Source organism: Sphaerodactylus townsendi, linkage group LG08 (genome assembly GCF_021028975.2).
Source record: "Sphaerodactylus townsendi isolate TG3544 linkage group LG08, MPM_Stown_v2.3, whole genome shotgun sequence".
NCBI classification, from domain to species: Eukaryota; Metazoa; Chordata; class Lepidosauria; order Squamata; family Sphaerodactylidae; genus Sphaerodactylus; species Sphaerodactylus townsendi.
Window position 1 is genome coordinate 110,094,986 of NC_059432.1, and position 22,745 is coordinate 110,117,730.

At 50.8% G+C, this 22,745-nt stretch overlaps 2 protein-coding genes across 2 annotated transcripts in view; both read left to right on the forward strand.

Moving 5' to 3' along the window:
* LOC125438369 (aminopeptidase RNPEPL1-like) overlaps positions 1–16,628 on the forward strand; it is a 30,980-nt gene extending 14,352 nt beyond the window's left edge. The window contains 7 exon segments of the mRNA XM_048506794.1: positions 1,401–1,636; positions 2,229–2,342; positions 3,322–3,434; positions 7,910–8,018; positions 9,477–9,704; positions 13,274–13,416; positions 15,511–16,628. Coding sequence (XP_048362751.1) covers positions 1,401–1,636; positions 2,229–2,342; positions 3,322–3,434; positions 7,910–8,018; positions 9,477–9,704; positions 13,274–13,416; positions 15,511–15,783 — 1,216 coding nt within the window. The 3' untranslated portion in view covers positions 15,784–16,628.
* A 5,392-nt stretch (positions 16,629–22,020) lies between these two features.
* CAPN10 (calpain 10) overlaps positions 22,021–22,745 on the forward strand; it is a 33,296-nt gene continuing 32,571 nt past the window's right edge. Inside the window, exon 1 of the mRNA XM_048506964.1 lies at positions 22,021–22,140. The gene's annotated coding sequence lies outside the window, so the exon portion shown is untranslated. The remainder of the gene's footprint in view (positions 22,141–22,745) is intronic.

The window sequence follows — 22,745 nt, forward strand, 5'->3', positions numbered from 1 at the left end:
GTGGCTAGAGGAAGGGAACCGTTTGTAAACTGCCTGGCAAAAGAGAAAGGCAGGGTATAAATCCAAACTCGTTGTCTTCTTTTGCATCGGTTGTGAGGAGCAGCAACTACCAAACCACAGCCACACAGCTTGGAAAACCCACAACAGCTGGCCAATCTCAACTCTTAACCCCCTTCAAAAATAAATTAATGTCAGCTTATTGTGTAACTGTTCCAATTAAGTGTGCAAGGTGAAAGTCGCTTTAGGGAACAGAGTTTATTGACAGTTGCAAAGTTTGTGTCGCCTCGGTTCATGTGCAAATTCATCAAGAATAAGAGTAGTTAAAGCTATAGCTATAGCTGGGTAAAATGGGATGTAGTTATAGATCAGGGGTCGGCAACCTTTACCACCCAAAGAGCCATTTGAACCTGTTTTCCACGGGAAAAGAAATCTATTGGAGAGGCAGCTCCACACGGAGCCACCTCCAGTTTGGCCCCTCCATTCACCTTTCCTTCCAGCGCTGCTCTGGAGGGACACACCCACGCTACCCTCTGACCTCCAGGCCACGTGGAGCCACAGTATAAGGCTGAAAGAGCCGCATGCGGCTCCAGAGCAGCGGGTTGCAGACCCCTGTTATAGATGATAGAAAGGGCAGGACACAAAAGTGAAGATGCTTTAATACAATGGATACCTTGCCAAGTAGCCACCCCTTCTGCTTATTTAGCACCGCCCAGATATACCCACTCTCTGAGTCGACACAGTGTACAAAACCACTCTGGGCCATCTAGGAGAGGTCAAGAAAGAGCCGTTGACCTCTCACCTCATGGCTTTCCTGTGCGTTGGCTCACTCTTTCAGAATTATGGCTGCTTAGTCTCGGGCAGGGGCTGTGGCTCAGTGGGAAGAGTGTCCACTTGGCATTCAGAAGGTCCCAAGTTCAATACCAGGCAGCTCCAGTGAAAAAGGATCAGGCGGTCAATGATGCGAAAGACCTTAGGCTAGGGTGGCCAACCTATGGCGCCCCAGATGTTCATGGACTGTAATTCCCATCAGCCCCTGTCAGCATGGCCAATTGGCCATGCTGGCAGAGGCTGATGGGAATTGTAGTCCATGAACATCTGGAGCGCCATAGGTTGGCCATCCCTGTTTTAGGCTGAGAACCTGGAGAGCTGCTGCCAATACTGCCCTTGCTAAACCAAGGGAGAGGCTGTGGCTCAGTGGCAGAGCATTGACTTGGCACTCAGAAGGTCCCAGGTTCGATCCTCGGCTTCTCACGTTAAACTATCTAGGCAGTAAGTGATGTGAAAGGCCCCTGCTTGAGGCCCTTGGGAGCCACTGCAAAGACAGTACCGATATTGATCACTTGGTTCGGCACCTTTGCCTGTGCATCTCAGAGGTGATCCAGGCTCTCCATTCCTTCCAGGTACGACATAGTTTTCCTCCCTCCCTCGTTCCCTATCGTTGCCATGGAGAACCCGTGCCTGACCTTCATCATCTCGTCCATCCTGGAGAGCGATGAGTTCCTCATCATCGACGTCATCCACGAAGTGGCCCACAGCTGGTTCGGCAACGCGGTCACCAACGCCACGTGGGAAGAGATGTGGCTGAGCGAAGGGCTGGCCACTTACGCTCAGCGTCGGATCACCACTGAGACCTACGGTAGGCTGCGAGGAAGAGCGGCTAGAGCTAGGAGTGAATGAGACTACTAGAGAGGAATGAGGCTACTAGAGAGGACTTGAGTGGAGGGAGGAGAGAGGCGGAGCTACCAAGGGGCGGGGGGGGTGCACGTTGCACCGAGCATGCACCTAGGGGGCGGAAAATTGCCCCCCCCCCGTGGCACCACCACCCCACCCCCCAGTGGCACCCCGTCCCATACTTACCTTAGTGAAAAAGTACAGGCTGGAGAAGCGGCCTGTTCCCTGCAGGCTGAAAATGGCCTGGTGGGAACTACACCTCCCAGGAGAGCTTACAAGCCCCAAGGTCTCCTGGGAAGTGTAGTTCCCACCAGGCTGTTTTCAGCCTGCACTGTTTCACTGGGGGGGGGGGGGGGCAGAAAACACAGAGTGCGCACCAGGCGCAGTGTGGCCCAGCTACGCCTCTGGGGAGGAGACAGCCTTAGAGGGGAGGACAAACCGGGAAAGAGATACGGAGGCAAGAGAGGTTGGTAGAAAGAGGCTTGTGTTGAAATAAGTGGTCCAGTGGTTGACTGCTGGCCACCTTGCAGCTAAAAAGATTCCGTTTTGGGGGCCAGGTGCTGCATTCACGTGCCTGGAAACTGCCTTCCGCCTTGATGCTCTTCACAGACAGATGAAACTCCTCGGGGAGGATAACCCTGTCAGCAAACTCCAGGTTAAGCTGGAACCAGGTATGATGGGAACAGTGTCCACCGCTCTTAACCACGACACCGCGACGACTCTTAGGGTCTGCAGCCTCTGCTACTGTATATAGCCGTGGTGGCGAACCTTTGGCACTCCAGATGTTATGGACTACAATTCCCATCAGCCCCCGCCAGCATGGCCAATTGGCCATGGAATTTTTGCGTCATTTAACATGACAGGTTAATACTTATGCTTGCCTTAGAACCGTAGAGTTGGAAGAGACCACAAGTGTCATCCAGTTCAACCCCTTGCCCTGCAGGAACACACAGTCAAAGCACTCCTGACAGATGGCCATCCAGCCTCTCCTTAAAAACCTCCAAAGAAGGAGACTCCACCACACTCCAAGGAAGTGTATTCCACTGTCAAACAGGCCTAACTATCAGGAAGTTTCTACTAATGTTTAGATAGAATCTCTTTTCCTGCACCTTGAACTCATTACTCCTGGTCCTAGACTCCGAGGCAGCAGAAAACAAGCTTGCTCCCTCCTTAACATGACATCCCTTCAAATATCTAAACATGACTATCATGTCACCTCTTAACCTTCTCTTCACCAAACAAAACATCCCCAGATCCCTTAGTCTCTCCTCGTAGGACATGGATTCCAGACCTTCCCCATTGTAAGCTGGTTGGGGGCAGGGACCCAGCTGCTCCTTACTTCATGAAACTTTTAAAAAGTTTTGTGCTTTCTCGTGGTGCTGTATAGTTGACCCTCATCATCTGTGACAGATTTAATCTGATATATGCGCTCTATTTATACACTGTTCACCGCCCTGAGCCCTTCAGGGGAGGGCGGTTTATAAACCTAATAATAATAATAATAATAATAATAATAATAATAATAATAATAATAATAATAATAATAATAATAATAATAATAATAATCTGAGAGGGAAGGAAAAGGTATCTTCAAAAAACTTTTTGCTAACATTTTTTGCCTCTAGCCTTACCCAAATTCTCTCTTTACAGGGGTAAATCCCAGCAATCTAATGAACCTGTTTACATACGAGAAGGGTTACTGCTTTGTATATTACCTGTCCCAGCTCTGTGGAGATCCAGCACGTTTTGATGCCTTCCTCCGAGTGAGTAACTTCATTTTCCAGGGTCTGGGTAGGTGGAAGGGTTTCCGCGCGCATGCATGTAAAGATCCTGGCCTGCTTCTGTTTTCGAGTCCCTGTATCTAGATCAGAGGTCCCCAACTTGATGCCCAGAGAAACCCGCCAGCTCTTTGCCTGGCGCCCACCAAGTGTTTTTAGAAAGTGAGTGGGGTGAGGTGGGGCTTCTGCCCAGCTAGGATTCTGACTGGTCACATGAGATTTGATTGACTGTTCAGATTTTTTAAATTATTGCTTTGGGGCCACGCCAGCACAATAACATGTGTATTTTTATTATTTTGTTTTCTATTCGGTTTTATATTACTTTTTCATGTTAAGTAACTGTGTCTCCTTTTAATTATTATACTGGATTATATTTTTGATGCTAATAAGGGCCTGTGTCTAAAGAATGATAAATTATTGCATTTTAATGGCCGACTTTTGGAAGTTTGTATTTATTTATTTATTTATTTATTTGTTCCACTTTTATACCGCCCTCCCCCGAAGGGCTCAGGGCGGTTTACAACATAATACATACAAGTGGATAATAAGATAAAATACTAAAATTTATACAAGTTAAAATGCAGTGCTCCAAGCTTATAAATGTTTAAAACAGATGGCGTTCAACCTTTCACTCCTCTGACTCTGAGGGGGGAACAGCGGATCTCAGTTGTTAATGGGCACCTATCAGCAGCCGGCCTCCCCAAAAGCCCGGCGGAATAGCTCAGTCTTACAGGCCCTTCTGGAGATTCACTGAGGTCCCGCCCAGAGTGGGACAGGACAGCTGGCGGAAGAGCATTCCACCAGGCAGGGGCCAGGGCCGTAAAAGCCCTGGCCATAGTGGAGGCCAGCCGCATCATAGAGGGGGCGGGGACCTCCAGTAGATTGGCCTCTGCCGAACGCAGAGACCGACGTGGGACATATGGGGCCAGACGGTCCCTAAGATACGAAGGTCCCAGACCGCGTAAGGCCTTAAAGGTTAACACCAATACCTTGAAGACGATTCGGAACTCAACAGGGAGCCAGTGCAAGCGGTGCAACACGGGCGTGATGTGATCTCTAGAGGCACCTCCCGTGAGCAACCGAGCCGCCGCATGCTGGACCAGTTTCAATTTCCGAATCAGCCTCAAGGGTAGGCCTGCGTAGAGCGAGTTGCAATAGTCTAATCTGGAGGTGACCGTTGCATGGATCACTGTGGCCAGATCCGCCCGGGAGAGGAAGGGGGCCAGCCGCCGGGCCTGGCGAAGATGGAAAAACACCACCCTGGTTACATGGGCCACCTGGGTCTCCATGGAAAGAGACGAATCCAGGTGGACCCCCAGGCTGCGAACCGAGGGGGCCGGTGCCAATGAGACCCCCTCCCACACCGGGCTTTGACTGGAAACCCCGGCCTAGCCACAGGATCTCCGTCTTTGCTGGATTCAGTTTTAACCTGCTCTGTGTCAACCAACCAGCAACCGCCTCCAAACAATGCTGTAGAGCTGCAGGGGCGGTGCCTGCTCCCCCCTCCATCGACAGAATGAGCTGGGTATCATCAGCATACTGATGGCATTCCAGCCCAAAGCTCCGTACCAGCTGAGCAAGGGGTCGCATATAGATGTTAAATAACAACGGGGACAGCAGCGCTCCCTGAGGCACACCACAATAAAGCGGGCACCTCCGGGAAGCTTGGTCCCCGCACCACACTTGCTGACTCCGGTCCCGGAGAAACGAGGCAATCCATTGAAGGACAGTACCCCGTACCCCGGAAACGGCCAGGCGGTGGGTCAAAAGGTCGTGATCGACCACATCAAACGCTGCGGTGAGATCCAACAACACCAGCAGCGCCGATCCGCCTTGGTCCAAGCTGTATACGGAAGCGTATCTGTGGCGGCGAGAACAGTCTCCGTCCATGCCCAGCACGGAAGCCGGACTGGAAGGGATCCCGAAGGTCGATCGTCCTCCAGAAAACCCTGGAAGCTGCTCCAACACCCACTCTCTCAATTACCTTCCCCAGAAGCGAAAGATTGAGGCAGGCGGTGGTGAATTGGCCAGATCACTAGGATCTAAAGATGGTCTTTTTAAGAGTGGGCGGACCACTGCCTCCTTCAACCCACCCGGACAGACTCCTTGATCAAGGGAGCAGTTGATAATAGCCAACAGGTAGGGTCGTAGCTCCTCCCGGCATGCTTTAATAAGCCAGGAGGGGCACGGATCCAGAGGACAGGTAGTAGGTCTAACAGCAGCCAGGGCTCTGTCAACATCGTCTTCGGAGAGCAGGGAAAACTGGGCCAAACAAGGGCCAAAAGACGGCAAGGGAGCCTCCAGTTCGCTCATTGTCTCCAAGGTGGCAGGGAGGTCCTGGCGGAGCGACGCGATTTTATCTGCAAAATAGCTCATGAATGCCTCACAGCTGATAGCCAATTGATCATTTTTTGAACCCTCTGATAATGAGGTAAGGGATCGAATTATACGGAACAGTTGCGCTGGGCGAGAGCTAGCAGACGCGAGAGAGGAGGAGAAGAACACTCTCTTCGCCTCCTTTGTCGCCATCTCATAGGCCTTCATAAGCGTCCTATAAGATGTTCGCGCAGCCTCGTCACGAGACTTCCTCCACACTCTCTCTAGCCGTCTAAGCTCCCACTTCAAACAGCGTAGCTCCTCAGTGTACCACGGAGCCAGCCGGGAGCGGGGTCGAAGAGGGCGTCGGGGGGCAATAACCTCAATGGCATTTGAGAGGCGGACATTCCAATCCGCTGCTAGTCCATCGAGGGTGCTGGTGGGTTCAGGATCCCGCAGAGCATTCCAGAATCCATCAGGATCCATAAGTCTCCGCGGGCGAGCATAAATTCGCTCGTCGCCTAGACGGGGGTGTTGCGGCATGCTCATCCGAGCCTTCAGGGCATAGTGGTCAGACCATGGCACTCTGTCAATAGAGGATATGACCACATCAACCCCTGACCCAAAGATCAAATCTAGTGTGTGACCCGGCCTCATGAGTGGGGCCAGAATTTACCAGGGAGAGGCCAAGCGTCGCCATGGATGACACCAGGTCCTTGACCACCGTGCATGAGGCAGCGTCGACATGGGCGTTGAAGTCCCCAGAACAAGAAGTCTGGGGTCCCGCAACGCCCAGTCCGCCACCACCTCCAGCAGCAGCGGCAGGCGTCTCCGAGCTGGCGACCGGTACACCAGGAGAACAGCCAACCTCTCCGATGCCAACCACTCTAGGCCGACACACTCCATACCAATGATCTCGGGGACAGGGATAGCCCTAAAAGGGATAGAATCTCGGACCAGCATCGCCACGCCACCCCCCCGGCCCTGTGTTCGCGATCGGTGGAGGCACGCGAAACCTGGTGGCGTGACCTCACCTAGGGCGACGGTCTCGCCTTCGCGCACCCAGGTTTCGGTGACACAGGCCAGGTCCATCTGCTGAACTCCAAGAAAGTCCCGGAGAACAGTGGTCTTATTATTTATGGACCTGGCATTTATCAACACCAAAGACGAAGCAGGGTGTCTCTGAACCCTTCGTCCCTTGGGATAGGTCGGAGGTCAGAAGGTGATCGAGCATAACCATATCTCGTCCACCTTCTCTCATATGGCCGCCGCCTACCGTCATACCTGCCCCGTCCCATCAACACTGGGATCCCCAACCCCAAGGAAGGTGCCCCCATCCCCGCTGTCCCCTCCCAGCTCAACCCCGGCAAAACTCTCCACCGTAGGTGGACTCAGCTCGCCACTAATTTACTAATTCTAATCTATCTAGCCCTAATACTATACAATAAGCAAGCTAATATAAAATTTATACAAACCACCCACTAACTAATCTCAGCTAATCAATTAATCAATCAATACAGACAATACAATCAATCAGCAGTCAGTCAATCAATTCAATTAATCAACTAATCAAACAATCAATCAATTAAGCAGTCGATCAGTCAGTATAATAAATACAAAGGAGGGAAGATGGTGGGCACCACAGCAGAATGCAGCACAGCTTCTTAATGCCTTCAGTAGTGCTTGAATTATATGCTCCTATTACTGTCACTGTGGGGCTTTCTCGGATGGTAAAAAGGCAAGTCCCTAAAGATGGTAGAAGTAGCCACGTGCCTCCTGGCGGTCCTAAATTACAGGTGTTTCTCATAAAATCCCATACGGCTTCCAGGGAGAAAAGCAGAGATAATAAACAGTAGCAAGTAAGGAAGCCAGCAAGTTGGAAATCACTGCCACCTGTTGTTTCCTCCAAATCCTGGGAGTGCTGATAGACCGGCTGTGGGGGGGAGCTATTGAGTCCCACTGTTCGCACAGCTTCTTTGCCACTGGACAGCTGGAAACCAATGGTGATAACCGCTCCCAAGGTAATTACTAAATGGTAACTACATTTTGGAAAGGTTGATACCCACCCTGAGCCTATATAGGGTGGGGCGGTATATGAATATAATAAATCAAATCAAAACCAAACCTGTTGATCTCTCTTGCAGGCCTATATTGAGAAATACAAATTCACCAGCGTCGTGGCTCAGGATCTCTTGGACTCCTTCCTGTCTTTCTTCCCAGAACTGAAAGAACAGTGCATCGATAGCAGAACAGGTAGGAGGAAGTACATCCACAGCATCAGCCCATGCACTGTGGCGCTCATCTAGACCAGAGGTCTGCAACCTGTGGCTCTCCAGATGTTCATGGACTACAGTTTCCATCAGGCAGGTGTTGATGGGAATTGTAGACCATGAACATCTGGAGAGCCACAGGTTGCAGACCCCTGATCTAGACTGAGTCCCAGACTCTGCAGCCTTTCTCCAGAGGTGGGATCCAGCAGGTTCTCACCAGTTCCCGAGAGTGGGTTACTAATTATTTGTGTGTGCTGAGAGGGGGTTACTAATTGGGTCTGCTTTTCCGTTAGAAATTCCATTAGGTCCAAAAAATCATCAAGTCCTGTTGTTTCCTATGTGGCTGGTTAGCGAAGGTAGAAAACGGGATAATTCTCCCTGTTGGGCTGTTTTAAAAACATGTTTTAGAAATATGGTAAAGTTTAAAGAAAGTATCCTTCTTTTGATTTCTAGAAACAAAATTAAGTATTTGAAAGTATTAAGTATTTGACAGGCAGTCAATTAGAGGAGAAGTAGTTGTTTCTGTTGGCAGTAGACGATAGGCCTTGCTATAATGAGTTTAAAATATGGACAGAAAGCTACCATCTGGAAATTAGGAACTTTTTTTTTACAGTAAGAGTTTTTTACAGTAACAGAGAAATTATTAATGCCCCACCACCGGAATGCCCGGCCACGCCCCCATCCTGCCACGCCCAGCCCCATTGGCGCTACGCCACTGTTTGAATCCCACCACCATGGGAACCTGTTACTAAAATTTTTTGATCCCACCACTGCCTTTCTCCATAGCAAAAGTTCTCCCAATTCCTCATCGTCTTAGTTGCCCTGATTTGTCCCTTTTCCTGCTCTGCAGTATCTTCTTTGAGATAATAGCGATCAGTCCTGTGCGCAGCATCCAACCGAAGGCACATCGTAGCTTTATGCCAGGGCCTGACAATATTGGCCTTTCTATGTCATGCTTTGCGTTCCTGAAGTCTCGGGTGCCATTGGAAGAAGAAGAAGAGTTTGGATTTATATCCCCCCTTTCTCTCCTGCAGGAGACTCAAAGGGGCTTACAATCTCCTTGCCCTTCCCCCCTCACAACAAACCCCCTGTGAGGTAGGTGGGGCTGAGAGAGCTCCGAGAAGCTGTGACTAGCCCAAGGTCACCCAGCTGGCGTGTGTGGGAGCGTACAGGCTAATCTGAATTCCCCAGATAAGCCTCCACAGCTCAGGCGGCAGAGCTGGGAATCAAACCCGGTTCCTCCAGATTAGATACACGAGCTCTTAACCTCCTACGCCACTGCATTACAGTCCTCCCCAGTGCAAACAGCACTCTGAGAAAGCCCTGGGAAAAATCTACCAGTCACAGACGACTGTGCTGCGCTCAACGGAGTAATGTCCGGGAGGCGGGTTTGAACGCTGTCGTTCTAAAATGCCGTTTGCGTCGGTGCCTCTCATTGCAGGACTCGAGTTCGAGCGCTGGCTCAATGCGACGGGCCCTCCTTTAGCTGAACCGGACTTAACTCAGGGATCCAGTCTGACCAGCCCAGTGGAAAAGCTTTTCAACCTTTGGACTAAGGAGCCTCTAGACGTGGCTGCTGCCTCCAGCTGCATTGACATCACCAAGTGGCAGACCTTCCAAACCGTGCTTTTCCTGGACAGGCTGCTGGATGGCTCGCCACTGCCTCACGGTGAGTCCAGCTGGACCTGCGGGGTGGGGGGATTATGCTGTTTTGGGGAGGGCAGGCGGCCTGGTGTAGCTGATCTTGTCAGATCTCAGAAGCCTGAGGAAGAGCCAGCGAAGGAAGTCTGTGGCAAACCACCTCTGCTTCTCATTTGCCTTGAAAGCCTCTCTCCGGGGGGCCACCGGTTATGACGAGATGGCATTTACGTACCTTGTCAGCGCCCGACCAGGTCGCAGAAGGCATTGTGGATCCAGCACGAGGTGCCCAGCCTGCCTTCCCCTTTCTCCTCCCTGCCTTCTCCGCTGACGAGGGATTGGCAGATGAAGGGTTTGTCTTCCCCATTTCTTGATTCAGTGGAGCTGCTCCCAAACAGCAACCTGTTTGGATGCAGGGCTATGAAAACTGGAGGGAAAGGGAAGGGACCTCCCCTGTCCTGGGAGGAGCAAGTTTTCTATAGCCCAGTGATGGCGAACCTATGGCACGGGTGCCAGAGGTGGCATTCAGAGTCCTCTCTGTGGGCACGCGCACACAGAGTTCATCATGTGGGGGGCGAAAAATCACACACCCCCACACACACACACCCATCTAGGCTGGCCTGCGCCACTGAGCATGACGTGCGTGCACCGCGGTGAGCAGGGAGGACTCGGCTGGCAGACCTGGTGCCTGTGCTCCAGGTGGCTGCCACCTGGACGGGGGGGGGGGGGCGGCGCAGAGGAGGCAGAGATGCTAGCGAGGCACAGAGCGGTGCGTGCAGGACTTGCTGGATGCTAGAGCAGGCTGGCCCCTGCTCGAGCGTGTGCGGCGGAGGAAGTGGGAGCCAACTGTTTTTTTCTAAACAAAAACCTCAGCATTCTGGTTAAATGGCCATGTTGGCACTTTGCGATAAATAAGTGGGGTTTGGGTTGCAATTTGGGCCTCAGTCTCAAAAAGGTTCGCCATCACTGCTATAGCCTGCTCGGATAGTAGGGGGCGTGGCCTAACCATGGGTGAATGACGCAACCCAACTGAAGAAGAGACACCTTCACTGTAGGTTCCAGTTTGTCTTTCTGGAACATGCAGCATCCTTCCTCATTCATACAGTAATCAAATGACTCGTGGTTGCCGCGATTCCCATTTTTCCCAAGGAGCTTTACTTGGCCTTTCTGCAGTCATAATTTGAACCAAAACTAGGGAAGGCCAACAGCCCGTTGTGGGTTTCCTGGGCTGTGCGGTCATATAGATAGGCCAGATCAGAACCCAGAAGGCCAGATCAGAACCGTCAGGTTCAGATTAAAAGAATTTTTGGCTAAACCGTCTGTTGTGGGTTTTCCAGGCTGTGGGGCCGTGGTCTGGTAGTTTTTACCCCTAATGTTTCGCCCTCATCTATGGCTGGCATCTTCAGAGGCATATAAAATGTTGATGAATCAAGATGGACTGAATATATATTTATGTGTATATATGTTTTCGCATTGATTGAATACTTACCTTATGGATGTTGAACTGACGGGAGAGTATGAACTAAATACTTTCCTGAACTAATATGGATGACCCTGAATCTATTTGTTATAATGGTTAAAAATAAGTTGAACTTACCCGTTGGATGGTGTTGACAAGAAATGATTGTATTTATAGCTAATGAAATATAACAAATATGAACAATGATATAAACTCATGTATATAGATACACGCATTTGAAAAATTAGTTATAGCCAGAGTGCAACAGTAGTTGTGGTCCTATTATTAATATTTACTGCTGCACCCCTTTTCTTGTGTGAATCTTCAGAGGCCTGTCATGATAAGATGTGTTAGGAGCAAAAACTACCAGACCACAGCCACGACATACAATTTATTTATTTATTTATTTATTTATTTATTTATTTATTTATTTATTTATTTATTTATTTATTTATTGTTTCGATTTATAAACCGCCCCATCCCCTGGGGGCTCTGGGCGGTGAACAACATTCACATATACAATTAATTAAATCGATAACAACAATATAATACTAAAAACCATTAAAAGCTACTTAAAAACAGCGGTTAGCATCATAATAGGTGCCCTATTATGGCCAATTCAATTTAGATCACCCCAGTAAAAGAAAAGGGAGGGGTCAGGTTCCTCTCTGGGAGGATAATAGGTGGTAAAGTGCAACAGATGGTATGTGCAAGAAGATGCAGGGGGGGAAGGAGAGGGAGAGGGGGAAGGGGGCGCCACTCAGCGACTGGACACTCCAAAGGCCCGGTGGAACAACTCGGTCTTACAGGCCCTGCGGAACTCATCAAGGTCCCGCAGGGCCCGGACAGCTGGAGGAAGAGTGTTCCACCAGGCTGGGGCCAGGGCCGTAAAGGTCCTGGCCCGTGTGGAGGCCAGCCGCATCATCGAGGGGCCAGGAACCGCCAGCAAATTGGCCTCTGCTGATCGCAGAGGCCGAGTAGGGGCATATGGGGTAATGCGGTCTCTCAGATACGAGGGTCCCAGGCCGCGTAAGGCCTTAAAGGTTAAAAAGGCCTTAAAGGTTATTCCAGCCACGAAAGCTTTAGACAATACATTTTTGGCCAAACTTTAGGAAATAGTCACCAACATAGTGGTTCCTCAGTAGAAGAGGAAGAGGAGGAGTTTGGATTTACACCCCACCTTTCTCTCCTGTAAGGAGACTCAAGGTGGCTTACAAGCTCCTTTCCCTTCCTCTCCCCACAACAGACCCTTTGTGAGGCAGGTGGGGCTGAGAGAGTTCTGAAGAACTGTGACTAGCCCAAGGTCACCCAGCAGGAATGGAGGAGTGCAGAAACACAACTAGTTCACCAAATAAGCCTCCACCACTTATTTATTGTTCCACTTATATACCGCCCTCCCCCGGAGGGCTCAGGTGGAGGAGTAAGGAATCAAATTCCCCAGTTCTCCAGATTAGAATCCACCTGCTCTGGAGGAGGAGGAGGAGGAAGAGGAGTTTGGATTTATATCCCCCCTTTCTCTCCTGTAGGAGACTCAAAGGGGCTTACAATCTCCTTGCCCTTCCCCCCTCACAACAAACACCCTGTGAGGTGGGTGGGGCTGAGAGAGCTCTGAGAAGCTGTGACTAGCCCAGCTGGCGTGTGTGGGAGTGCACAGGCTAATCTGAATTCCCCAGATAAGCCTCCACAACTCAAGCGGCAGAGCTGGGAATCAAACCCGGTTCCTCCAGATTAGAGTGCACCTGCTCTTAACCACTACACCACACTGGCTCTCCCACTAGACCAGGCTTCCTCGGGAGGTTGTGGGCTCTGCTGCTTTGGAGGTTTCGAAGCCGAGGCTTGATGGCTGCCTGACAGCAAGGCTGATTCTGTGAACTTGGGCAGATTTTGAGAGGGAGGGCAGGAAAAGCTGCGTCCGGGCTCGGCTCTCGCAGCCCTTTCTTACATGCCCAAGGTAATGCTGATAGCCGCTTCTGGGTCAGCCAGTGAGAAACACATCTTACCGTGACATGCCTCTGAAGATGCCAGCCACAGATGCGGGCGAAACGTTAAGGGCAAAAACTACCAGACGGTGGCCATCGGTGTGAGACACTTCACGTGTTTGTGCGCGTTCCAATCTTTAACCTTTAACCTGTGCTCTTCAGAAGTGATATCGAAGCTCTCTGAATGCTACTCGGCCCAGCTGGACAGCATGAACGCAGAGATCCGTATCCGCTGGCTGCAGATCATCGTCCGCAATGACTACTACCCCGACCTTCACAAAGTGCGGCTCTTCTTGGAAAACCAGGTACCGGCTTTCAGATTGAAAAGCCTCGCGCTTCTTGGGGTGTGAGATTCGGGCACGATCCCTCCAGTGTCCAGCACATCTAGGAACTCGAGTGCAGTGGAAATAGGCCTGCTGGGCCGGTGTGGAGGTGGGGCAGAAATGCGAGTAGAAGAGAAGAAGAGTTTGGATTTATATCCCCCCTTTCTCTCCTGCAGGAGACTCAAAGGGACTGACAATCTCCTTGCCCTTCCCCCCTCACAACAAACACCCTGCGAGGTGGGTGGGGCTGAGAGAGCTCCGAGAAGCTGTGACTAGCCCAAGGTCACCCAGCTGGCGTGTGTGGGAGTGCACAGGCTAATCTGAATTCCCCAGATAAGCCTCCACAGCTCAGGCGGCAGAGCTGGGAATCAAACCCGGTTCCTCCAGATTTGATACACAAGCTCTTAACCTCCTACGCCACTGCAGAGCAATAGTTTTCCAGCACATTCTTTTGTATGCAGCGCCACCTATCCCTTGGGCTGTTTCAACAGCTCTGGTTATCTGTTTTTTGTTTGTTTATATCAGGGGTGGCCAACCTATGGTGCTCCAGATGTTCATGGACAACAATTCCCATCCCAATTGACCATGCTGGCAGGGGCTGGTGGGAATTGTCGTCCATGAACATCTGGAACACCATAGGTTGGCCACCCCTGGTTTATATGTACTTCATTCATATCCCATGTTTCTCCCCAGTGGTAATCCCAGGCAGCTTACAACATTCTCGCCTCCATTTTTTCTCACAACTCTTTAGTTTGGAGAGGAGACGTCTGAGGGGGGATATGATTGAAGTCTATAAAATTATGCATGGGGTATTAGGACTAACAAAAGGAAACACTTCTTCACGCAACGTGTGATTGGTGTTTGGAATATGCTGCCACAGGAGGTGGTGATGGCCACTAACCTGGATAGCTGTAAAGGGGGCTTGGATAGATTTATGGAGAAGTTGATCTACGCCTACCAATCTTGATCCTCCTTGATCTGAGATTGCAGATGCCTTAACAGACCAGGTGCTCAGGAGCAACAGCAGCAGAAGGCCATTGCTTTCACATCCTGCACGTGAGCTCCCAAAGGCACCTGGTGGGCCACTGCGAGTAGCAGAGAGCTGGACTAGATGGACTCTGGTCTGATCCAGCAGGCTAGTTCTTATGTTCTCCATGGCCCCTTCCAACTGTGTGATTCTTTGAGTGGGAAATCAAAACCGGTTCTCCAGATTAGAGTCCACCTGCTCTTAACTGTTGTATCACACTGACTCTCTCGGATGGGAAATCACCAAGGGTGTCCAGGGCTGCTATACAGGGGCAGGCAAGGACAAATCCCCTCTGTTCACCTGTTGCCTTGAAAAACCTATGGGGTTGCTATGTCAGCTGCGACATGATGGGAAAAATAAAAATCACCGCCACCCTTCACATATTGTGCTGGACCACAGAGATCCCTTGATTGTGCTCTGTCCTGTCCTCTTCCCAACAGTCCTGTAAGGTAGGTCGGAGGCTGAGAGAGTGCACCTTGCCTGAGCAGCAGTGGCGTAGGAGGTTAAGAGCTCGTGTATCTAATCTGGAGGAACCGGGTTTGATTCCCAGCTCTGCCGCCTGAGCTGTGGAGGCTTCTCTGGGGAATTCAGATTAGCCTGTACACTCCCACACACGCCAGCTGGGTGACCTTGGGCTAGTCACAGCTTCTCGGAGCTCTCTCAGCCCCACCCACCTCGCAGGGTGTTTGTTGTGAGGGGGGAAGGGCAAGGAGATTGTAAGCCCCTTTGAGTCTCCTGCAGGAGAGAAAGGGGGGATATAAATCCAAACTCCTCCTCCTCCCCTCCTCCTCCTCTTCTTCTTCTTCTTCTTCTTCTTCTTCTTCTTCTTCTTCTTCTTCTGAATTAATAACAAAAGTAAGATTAGAACCAGGGGACTTCCTGAATCAAGCCCCAATCACATAGTCATTAACTTTACACCCGTTGTCAGTATTTTTTATTATTGTGCCATATCAAAGTATGTTCGTTTTTGCTCGTTGTGCTGTGGAGAGAGGGGGGAGAGGCGCGTTTCGGAAGCAGCACGCTCACTTTCGTCCCGTGTCGTACCGCAGATGTCTCGGATGTACACAATCCCGCTGTACGAAGACCTCTGCACTGGCACCCTGAAGCCCTTCGCCTTAGATGTTTTCTACCAGACCCAAAACCAGCTGCACCCCAACCTGCGCAAAACGATCCAGCAGATCTTGACGCAGGGCTTGAACCCTCTCCTCGCCATGGACACCGCAGCCGCTGTGGCGGACACGTTAGCCACCGGGCTGGAGGACAAAGGCCCCGAAGCGGCCAACGGGGCCATTTCTCTCAGGGACGTCAACGTGTCTGCCTAAGCTCGCCGGCTCGGGGCCGTGTCGGAAGCCAGAAGGGTCACGCAAAATTTGGACGAAGCGCTCTCCTCTGTGACGCAGTTTCAACTGCTAGAGGGCTGGATTCCTTGGGAACCCCTCCTCCCCCGCCCCCCCCAACATTCAAAGCCTAGCATACGTGCCTTCAAGTGTCTAACGTATTGGCACAGCCATATATCAGGGATGTAACACTTAGCTGCGGGTGGGGGGACTGTTTGGGGACAGATCATGAATTCCAGGGTGACTTGTATTTCTCCCGCTCTGCGAACAGAAAACCTTCTTACCAGCAGTGGGGGCTGGGGGTGGGGGTGCAGGTTGGTGGTTTGGGCTCTTCAGGAGAAACAGAATTGCTGCTGTCGTGGGAGTGAATAGAAAAGAGATGAGGAGGACCGTAGAGATACTGAAGCAGGGTCTGTGTTCAGGAGGACGGACCGTTTGGGAAACTTGAAAGGGCGTGGTGGGAAATCTCTCCTGCTCTGCGCGATTCAGAAGGATGAGGATCGTGGCCCGTCGGAGGGCCTCTTCCAAGACAACTCCCAAGTTCATCTACGGAAGATTTGAGGGAGAGTCTGGCATTCTTCCGTGCTTGTTGTCCGTGTCTGTTGCAGGGGGATTTGACCACCAGGCCTGCTGACCTGCCTTGGGGGTCAGGGTCCATTTTTTTTTTCTCAAAGCCTGACACAAATCCAAGCTTTTGGCCTTCACCAGTGCCTGGGATGCCGCTCTGAAATATGCGACACAGCCTGCATTCTGTCTGTCTCCTCTCTTTTCCAAATCAATAAATTGGGTTTATCAGAGGTGGGCGTGACCCGCCACAAACTTTTCACGTCCGACGTCGTGCGACTGGTTCTTTTTCGAAGAGAAGATCTTGGCATGTTGTTTTGCTGGTCTGTTGGTGCTTGGGCCCCAAACCAGTGGCGTAGCACCAAGGATGCGGGGGGGGGGGGGGGGGACTTTGTCCCTCCGACAAAGAAGCTTTAATTCTTGAAAGCTCATACCCAGAAAATCTTGTATATACGTCTCTTGAAGCAATTTTTTTCCTGAAAGCCTTTCTACTCTGTCCGTTGGTTCCAAAAGGCAGAGGAAAGGCTACTGTACTGAGCCTTCTGCCACAAACCATTGGGAAAAGGTCGCATTCAATGGACGTGAATGGAGAATATAATCTCAAAAAGGATATTGAAGAGATAGAAAAAGTGCAGAGAAGGGCAACGAGGATGATTGAGGGACTGGAGCACCTTCCTTATGAGGAGAGGCTGCAGCGTTTGGGGCTCTTTAGTTTGGAGAGGAGACGTCTGAGGGGGGATATGATTGAAGTCTATAAAATTATGCATGGGGTAGAAAATGTTGACAGAGATAAATTTTTCTCTCTTTCTCACAATACTAGAACCAGGGGGCATCCATTGAAAATGCTGGGGGGAAGAATTAGGACTAATAAAAGGAAACACTTCTTCACACAACGTGTGATTGGTGTTTGGAATATGCTGCCACAGGAGGTGGTGATGGCCACTAACCTGGATTGCTTTAAAAGGGGCTTGGACAGATTTATAGAGGAGAAGTCGATCTATGGCTACCAATCTTGATCCTCCTTGATCTGAGATTGCAAATGCCTGAGCAGACCAGGTGCTCGGGAGCAGGAGCAGCAGAAGGTCATTGCTTTCACCTCCTGCACGTGAGCTCCCAAAGGCACCTGGTGGGCCACTGCAAGTAGCAGAGAGCTGGACTAGATGGACTCTGGTCTGATCCAGCTGGTTTGTTCTTATGAGGATTGCAGCTCTCCACCAGTGCAGTGGTGGGATTCAGCCGGTTCGCACCACTTCGGCAGAACTGGTTGTTAAAATGGTGCTTGTGAACAACCAGTTGTTAAATTATTTGAATCCCATCACTGGATGGTTCAGAAAGTGACCAGAAACAGGGAGAAGAGCTCAGGCTTTCCTACCACTGGAGGCAACCGAGCATTGGGCGCTTCTCCAAGGGCAGAGGTAAGAATGTCAGCAGTTCACCAACCCTGGAAGGCCTAAAGAACCTACCCAACAGAGCCCAGCCCATAATCACATCTCCGTGGGAGCAGAAAGGACGCGCGTGTTTGCAACAATTCTGCTTGCCTTTTTGAGGGGACAGCATGCTCCACGAGGCCACTCCAGGCAGTCTGCAGGGTACGTCTACTCTTTGCCATGATAAGAATGAAAATTGCCCAAAGGAAGCCTGTCAGTGTAGCCCTCTGTGCTCGGGGGTACAGGGAGCTGCAGTACCACTACCAACCTCCAGGTGGGGCTTGGAGTTCTGGAATTACAACTGAGCTCTGGGCTAATGGTGACCTTAGCTGGCAGGGGATGATGGGAACTGTAGTCCATAACATCTGGAGGGCCGCAAGTTTGACACCTGTGCCTTAAAGGGCGGACTCTATGACATCAACACTCCTGCTGAACTCCCTTGCTTCCCTAAACGCCACCCTCCCGTCTCTGCCCCCAAATCTGGCATTTCCCAATCCAAAATTGGCAATCCTAAACTTTGGTTGGTTGCCGCTTCTTGGCTTGTGTCCAGTGCAAGTTTACACAAACACACACTTCACCCATTTTTCCCTCTCTTGTTTTCCCATCTGCTATACACAACAGTGCAAGGCGTAACTGGAGTCATTCTTATTATTCTACATGAAGTTTGCTGGGTGACCTTGGGCCAGTCCCAGTTCTCTCAGAATTTCTCAGCTTCATGGACCTCACAAGGTGTCTGTTGTGGGGAGAGGGAGGGAAAGGAGTTTGCAAGCAACCTGGAGACTCTTTAGTGGTAGAGAAAAGCAGGGTATAAATCCAAACTCTTCTCCTTCAAGCGTGACGTACATCCATTTTGCTCATTCCAGGATGGAGAAAGGAGAGTTAGGAGCTGTATCATGTCCCAAAGACTTTATCCAGGCAAGGTAGGGGACAGACCAAGGCTACAATCTGCCCTATGGCAGCGCTGGCTGTTACCACACCGGGGCGAGGGGTTGTGGGGCACGTGGTTTCATTCTCCGACTGATTTTTCATTTCGTAATGGTCCTGGCCTGTTATAATGGGATAAAGCAATAACAAAGTGTGAAAAGTTTCTCAGCTGTGCTATGATACTTGAAGCCGAATCTCCCTTCACAACATGGGTTGCTCTTCTTTGACGGACCTCCCCCCCTTCCTTCTCGTCCAAAATGGATGTGCTTTTGTGGATCGTAACCCTGCAAAGGAAGCGCAGCCTTTTCTTCACGGGCTCCGTTCCTGCAGAGACCACCGACCCGCCTCTTCGCCTGCCTACCGGCATTCTTCCCAACTTGATCTTGCAGGAGTACGTTTGTACTAGAACCAGGGGGCATCCATTGAAAATGCTGGGGGGAAGAATTAGAACTAATAAAAGGAAACACTTCTTCATGCAACGTGTGATTGGGGTTTGGAATATGCTGCCACAGGAGGTGGTGATGGCCACTCACCTGGACAGCTTTAGAAAGGGCCTGGACAGATTTATGGAGAAGTCGATTTATGGCTACCAATCTTGATCCTCTTTGATCTGAGATTGCAAATGCCTTAGCAGACCAGGTGCTCGGGAGCAGCAGCAGCAGCAGAAGGCCATTGCTTTCACCTCCTGCATGTGAGCTCCCAAAGGCACCCGGTGGGCCACTGCGAGTAGCAGAGAGCTGGACTAGATGGACTCTGGTCTGATCCAGCTGGCTTGTTCTTATGTTCTTGTAACCCTGGTGGGGGATTTTTGTTTTAAATGCACATCGATGCCTTATGGTGATGATGCCACTGATGAATTTTGAAATAAAACCGGACTTTGTGACAATCCTGACTTGTCTGCTTTGCGCTCCGGCATCTGGGCCTACACTGGAGATCTATGTGATAATGGAACCCAGAATTTTTTGGAACGGATGTGTAACGGGAGGAAGAAACCAGAGCTCATGAAAAGACCAAAAGGCACATTAGCGTGCCAGCATTCTTTCTGGGTAAGCTGCCTTGGGCCGCAAGGAACGGCAGGATGTGAATTTTTAATAAATATACAAGAAAAGGGGTTTTTTTTTTAGAGAAGCCATGTTACAGAAAGGGATATCCTCGCTATCTTCAAGTATTTGAAGGGCTGTCATATGGATAATGGAGCAAAGTTGTTTTCTGTTGCCGCAGACGGCCAGATCAGAACCACCAGGTTGACATTAAAGAGTTTTTGCCTAAAAATGTCTATTGTGGGTTTGCCCCCATAGATGGGAAATGGAGGCGGGAAAAACAGTAGATACAATGGACAGGGAGACAGCTGACCTAATACTGGGAAATTCTGGGAAACCAACCCCCAGTTAGAACGAGAATCTTGGGCAAATTCCTTGGGGTGCCTGGAAGGGATGTATTTTTAAAGCTAGTGACACCAGATTTTCAGGGTATCATCTGGTAACTATTCTTATGATTCCACCCAAGTTTGGTGAAGTTATGTTCAGGGGGACCAAAGTTATGGTCCCTCAAATGGGTAGCCCCTCGGGGATGGGGCGGTATAAAAATCCAATAAAATAATAATAATAATAGCCCCCATCTCCATTGAAAACAATGGGGATGGGGGCACCCCCTTTGGGGGTCCATAACTTTGCTGCCCCTGAACCAAACATCGCCAAATTTGGGTGGTATCATCAGGACAGTCTCTAGATGATACCCTGAAATTTTGGTGCCACAAGCCTTAAAATTGCGCCCCCTGCAGTCCGGAATGTGAAAAAACACTTAAAAAATTTAAAAACACACAAACGACCCTGAAATGTTGGCGCCCCCCCACGTGACCAAATGGGGGGCGCCCGGGGACATAGGGCGCCGTGTCCCTAGGCAGGAATGCCACTGAGAATGACTAACTGGTAGACAGCGAAGGCAGGTCTTGCAAAACTATTCTTGGTACACCAGTAAGACTAGTGTTCAAAATGTGTCCGCAAAGGTTAAAAGTCGGTCTTGGGTCTCTTAAAAGTGCATCTGAAAAGTAATTGTAGTTCCTCTTTAAAAAAAAAAAATCTCTCCCAGCAATGTTTCGTAGCATGAACTGTTTGGTTCGTGTTTTGCCTATTTTGTTTATTCACAGCCTGCCCTTAAGCGGAGGAGGAAGACTGCTGATCTGCACGGGATCACATCAATCGTCTACCCTTTGATTTCATCCACACAACAATCCTGTGAGGTAGATTAGGCTAAGACTGCGTGACTGGCCCAGGACGCTTCCATGGCAGAGTGGGGGATTTAAACCTGAGCCTTGCAGATGATTGCTCAACACTCTCGAACGTGAAGCAGCGGGCAAGAGAAGTGGACTCTCTCAGCCCCACCTGCCTCACAAGGTCTCTGTTGTGGGAAGAGGTAGGGAAGGAGCTTGTAAGTGGCTTTGAGACTCCTTACGGTTGAGAAAAGTGGGATATAAATCAGAACTCTTCTGGGTGACCTTGGGACAGTCACAGTTCTCTCCAAACTCTCTCAGTCCCACCTGCCTCAAGAGGTGTCTGTTGTGGGGGGAGAAGAAGGGAAAGGAGTTTGTAAGCCCCTTTGTGTCTCCTTATGGTTGAGAAAAGTGGGTATAAATCCAAAATTTTCCTTTTCCTCTGCAGCAATCCTATCTTTCCAACCTGCAACTGCTGTATGAATTCTCTTTGGGAGCCAGTGTGGTGTAGTGGTTAAGAGCAGATGGATTAAACCAAGAGAACCCGGTTTGATTCCCCACTCCTCCAGATGAGTGGTGGAAGCTTATCTGATGAACCAGATTTGTTTCCCTGCTCCTGCACATGAAGCCTGCTGGTGACTTTGGACTAGTCACAGATCTCTCCGAACTCTCTTAGACCCACTTACCTCCCAAGGTGTCTGTTGTGGGGAGAGGAAGGAACAGGAGTTTGTAAGCCTCCTTGAGTCTCCTTACAGGAGAAAAAGGTGGGGTATAAATCCAAACTCCTCCTCCTCCTCCTCCTCCTCCTGCTGCTGCTGCTGCTGCTGCTGCTTCTTCTTCTTCTTCCTCTGTTTCCAATTTAGCTTGTTCAGGACCTGACCCTAAACCTCCTCCTTTCCTTGCGCCCAAACTTGACCCGATTTGTCCTCAAACGCGCTCTTTTGCATGCGTGCATACGACCAAATCCGAACCCACCTCTTGGACCAGCCCCTGGGCAAAGCATGCCGGGACCTGTAGTTCATTTGCGCCCGCCATGCCTGCTGGGTGCTTGAGCGCTCCCCAGCCGCGAGGCATGCCGGGAAGTGTAGTTCCTGGGCCGGCCGGGCGCCTCCTCGCAACTCCCCGCGGGCGCCGAGCGGCTTTGCCATTGGCGGCGTCCGCGTCGTGCGCTCCGTGGGTTGGCTGAAGGGATGGTCTTGGGGGCGCTCCTGGCCACAGGTGGGACCGGGATGATGGATGACCGTGCAAAGGAGGGGGGCGCAGGTGGGGCGGGGTGGGCGCAGGTGGGGCAGGTGGAGGGGGCGAGCGTTGCTTTGGCGGGGGGGGGGCGGCGGCGGCGGCGAGGCGGCTTTGTTCGGTGCAAGGAGGAGGCTGGCTTGGCACGGCTGCATGTGGCCTGGGGAAGCATGCACCCCCTTTTGCCGGCTGGCTGCCGCCAGGTAGGGTGGGGATGGGGGTGCCAGCCTCCAGGGAGAACCTGGAGATCCCCTGAGATGACGGCTCATCTCCAGACTGCAGAGATGAGCTCTCTGGGGCCCGATACCTGCCCTGCCCTCCCCAAATCTCCAGGTGTTTCCTAACCCAATATTGGCAGTCCTAGCTTTAGCTAGCAGCATCCTGTTTAATTTTGCAAAGCAGACTTCACAAAAGATGGTCTTGGGATCTGGGCTCAAAATACCTGCGTCCTTCGGCGAACCTTTGGCACTCCAGGTGTTATGGACTACAATTCCCATCAGCCCCACGCCAGCACGGTCAATTGGCCATGCTGGCAGGGGCTGATGGGAGTTGTAGTCCATAACATATGGAGTGCCGAAGGTTCGCCA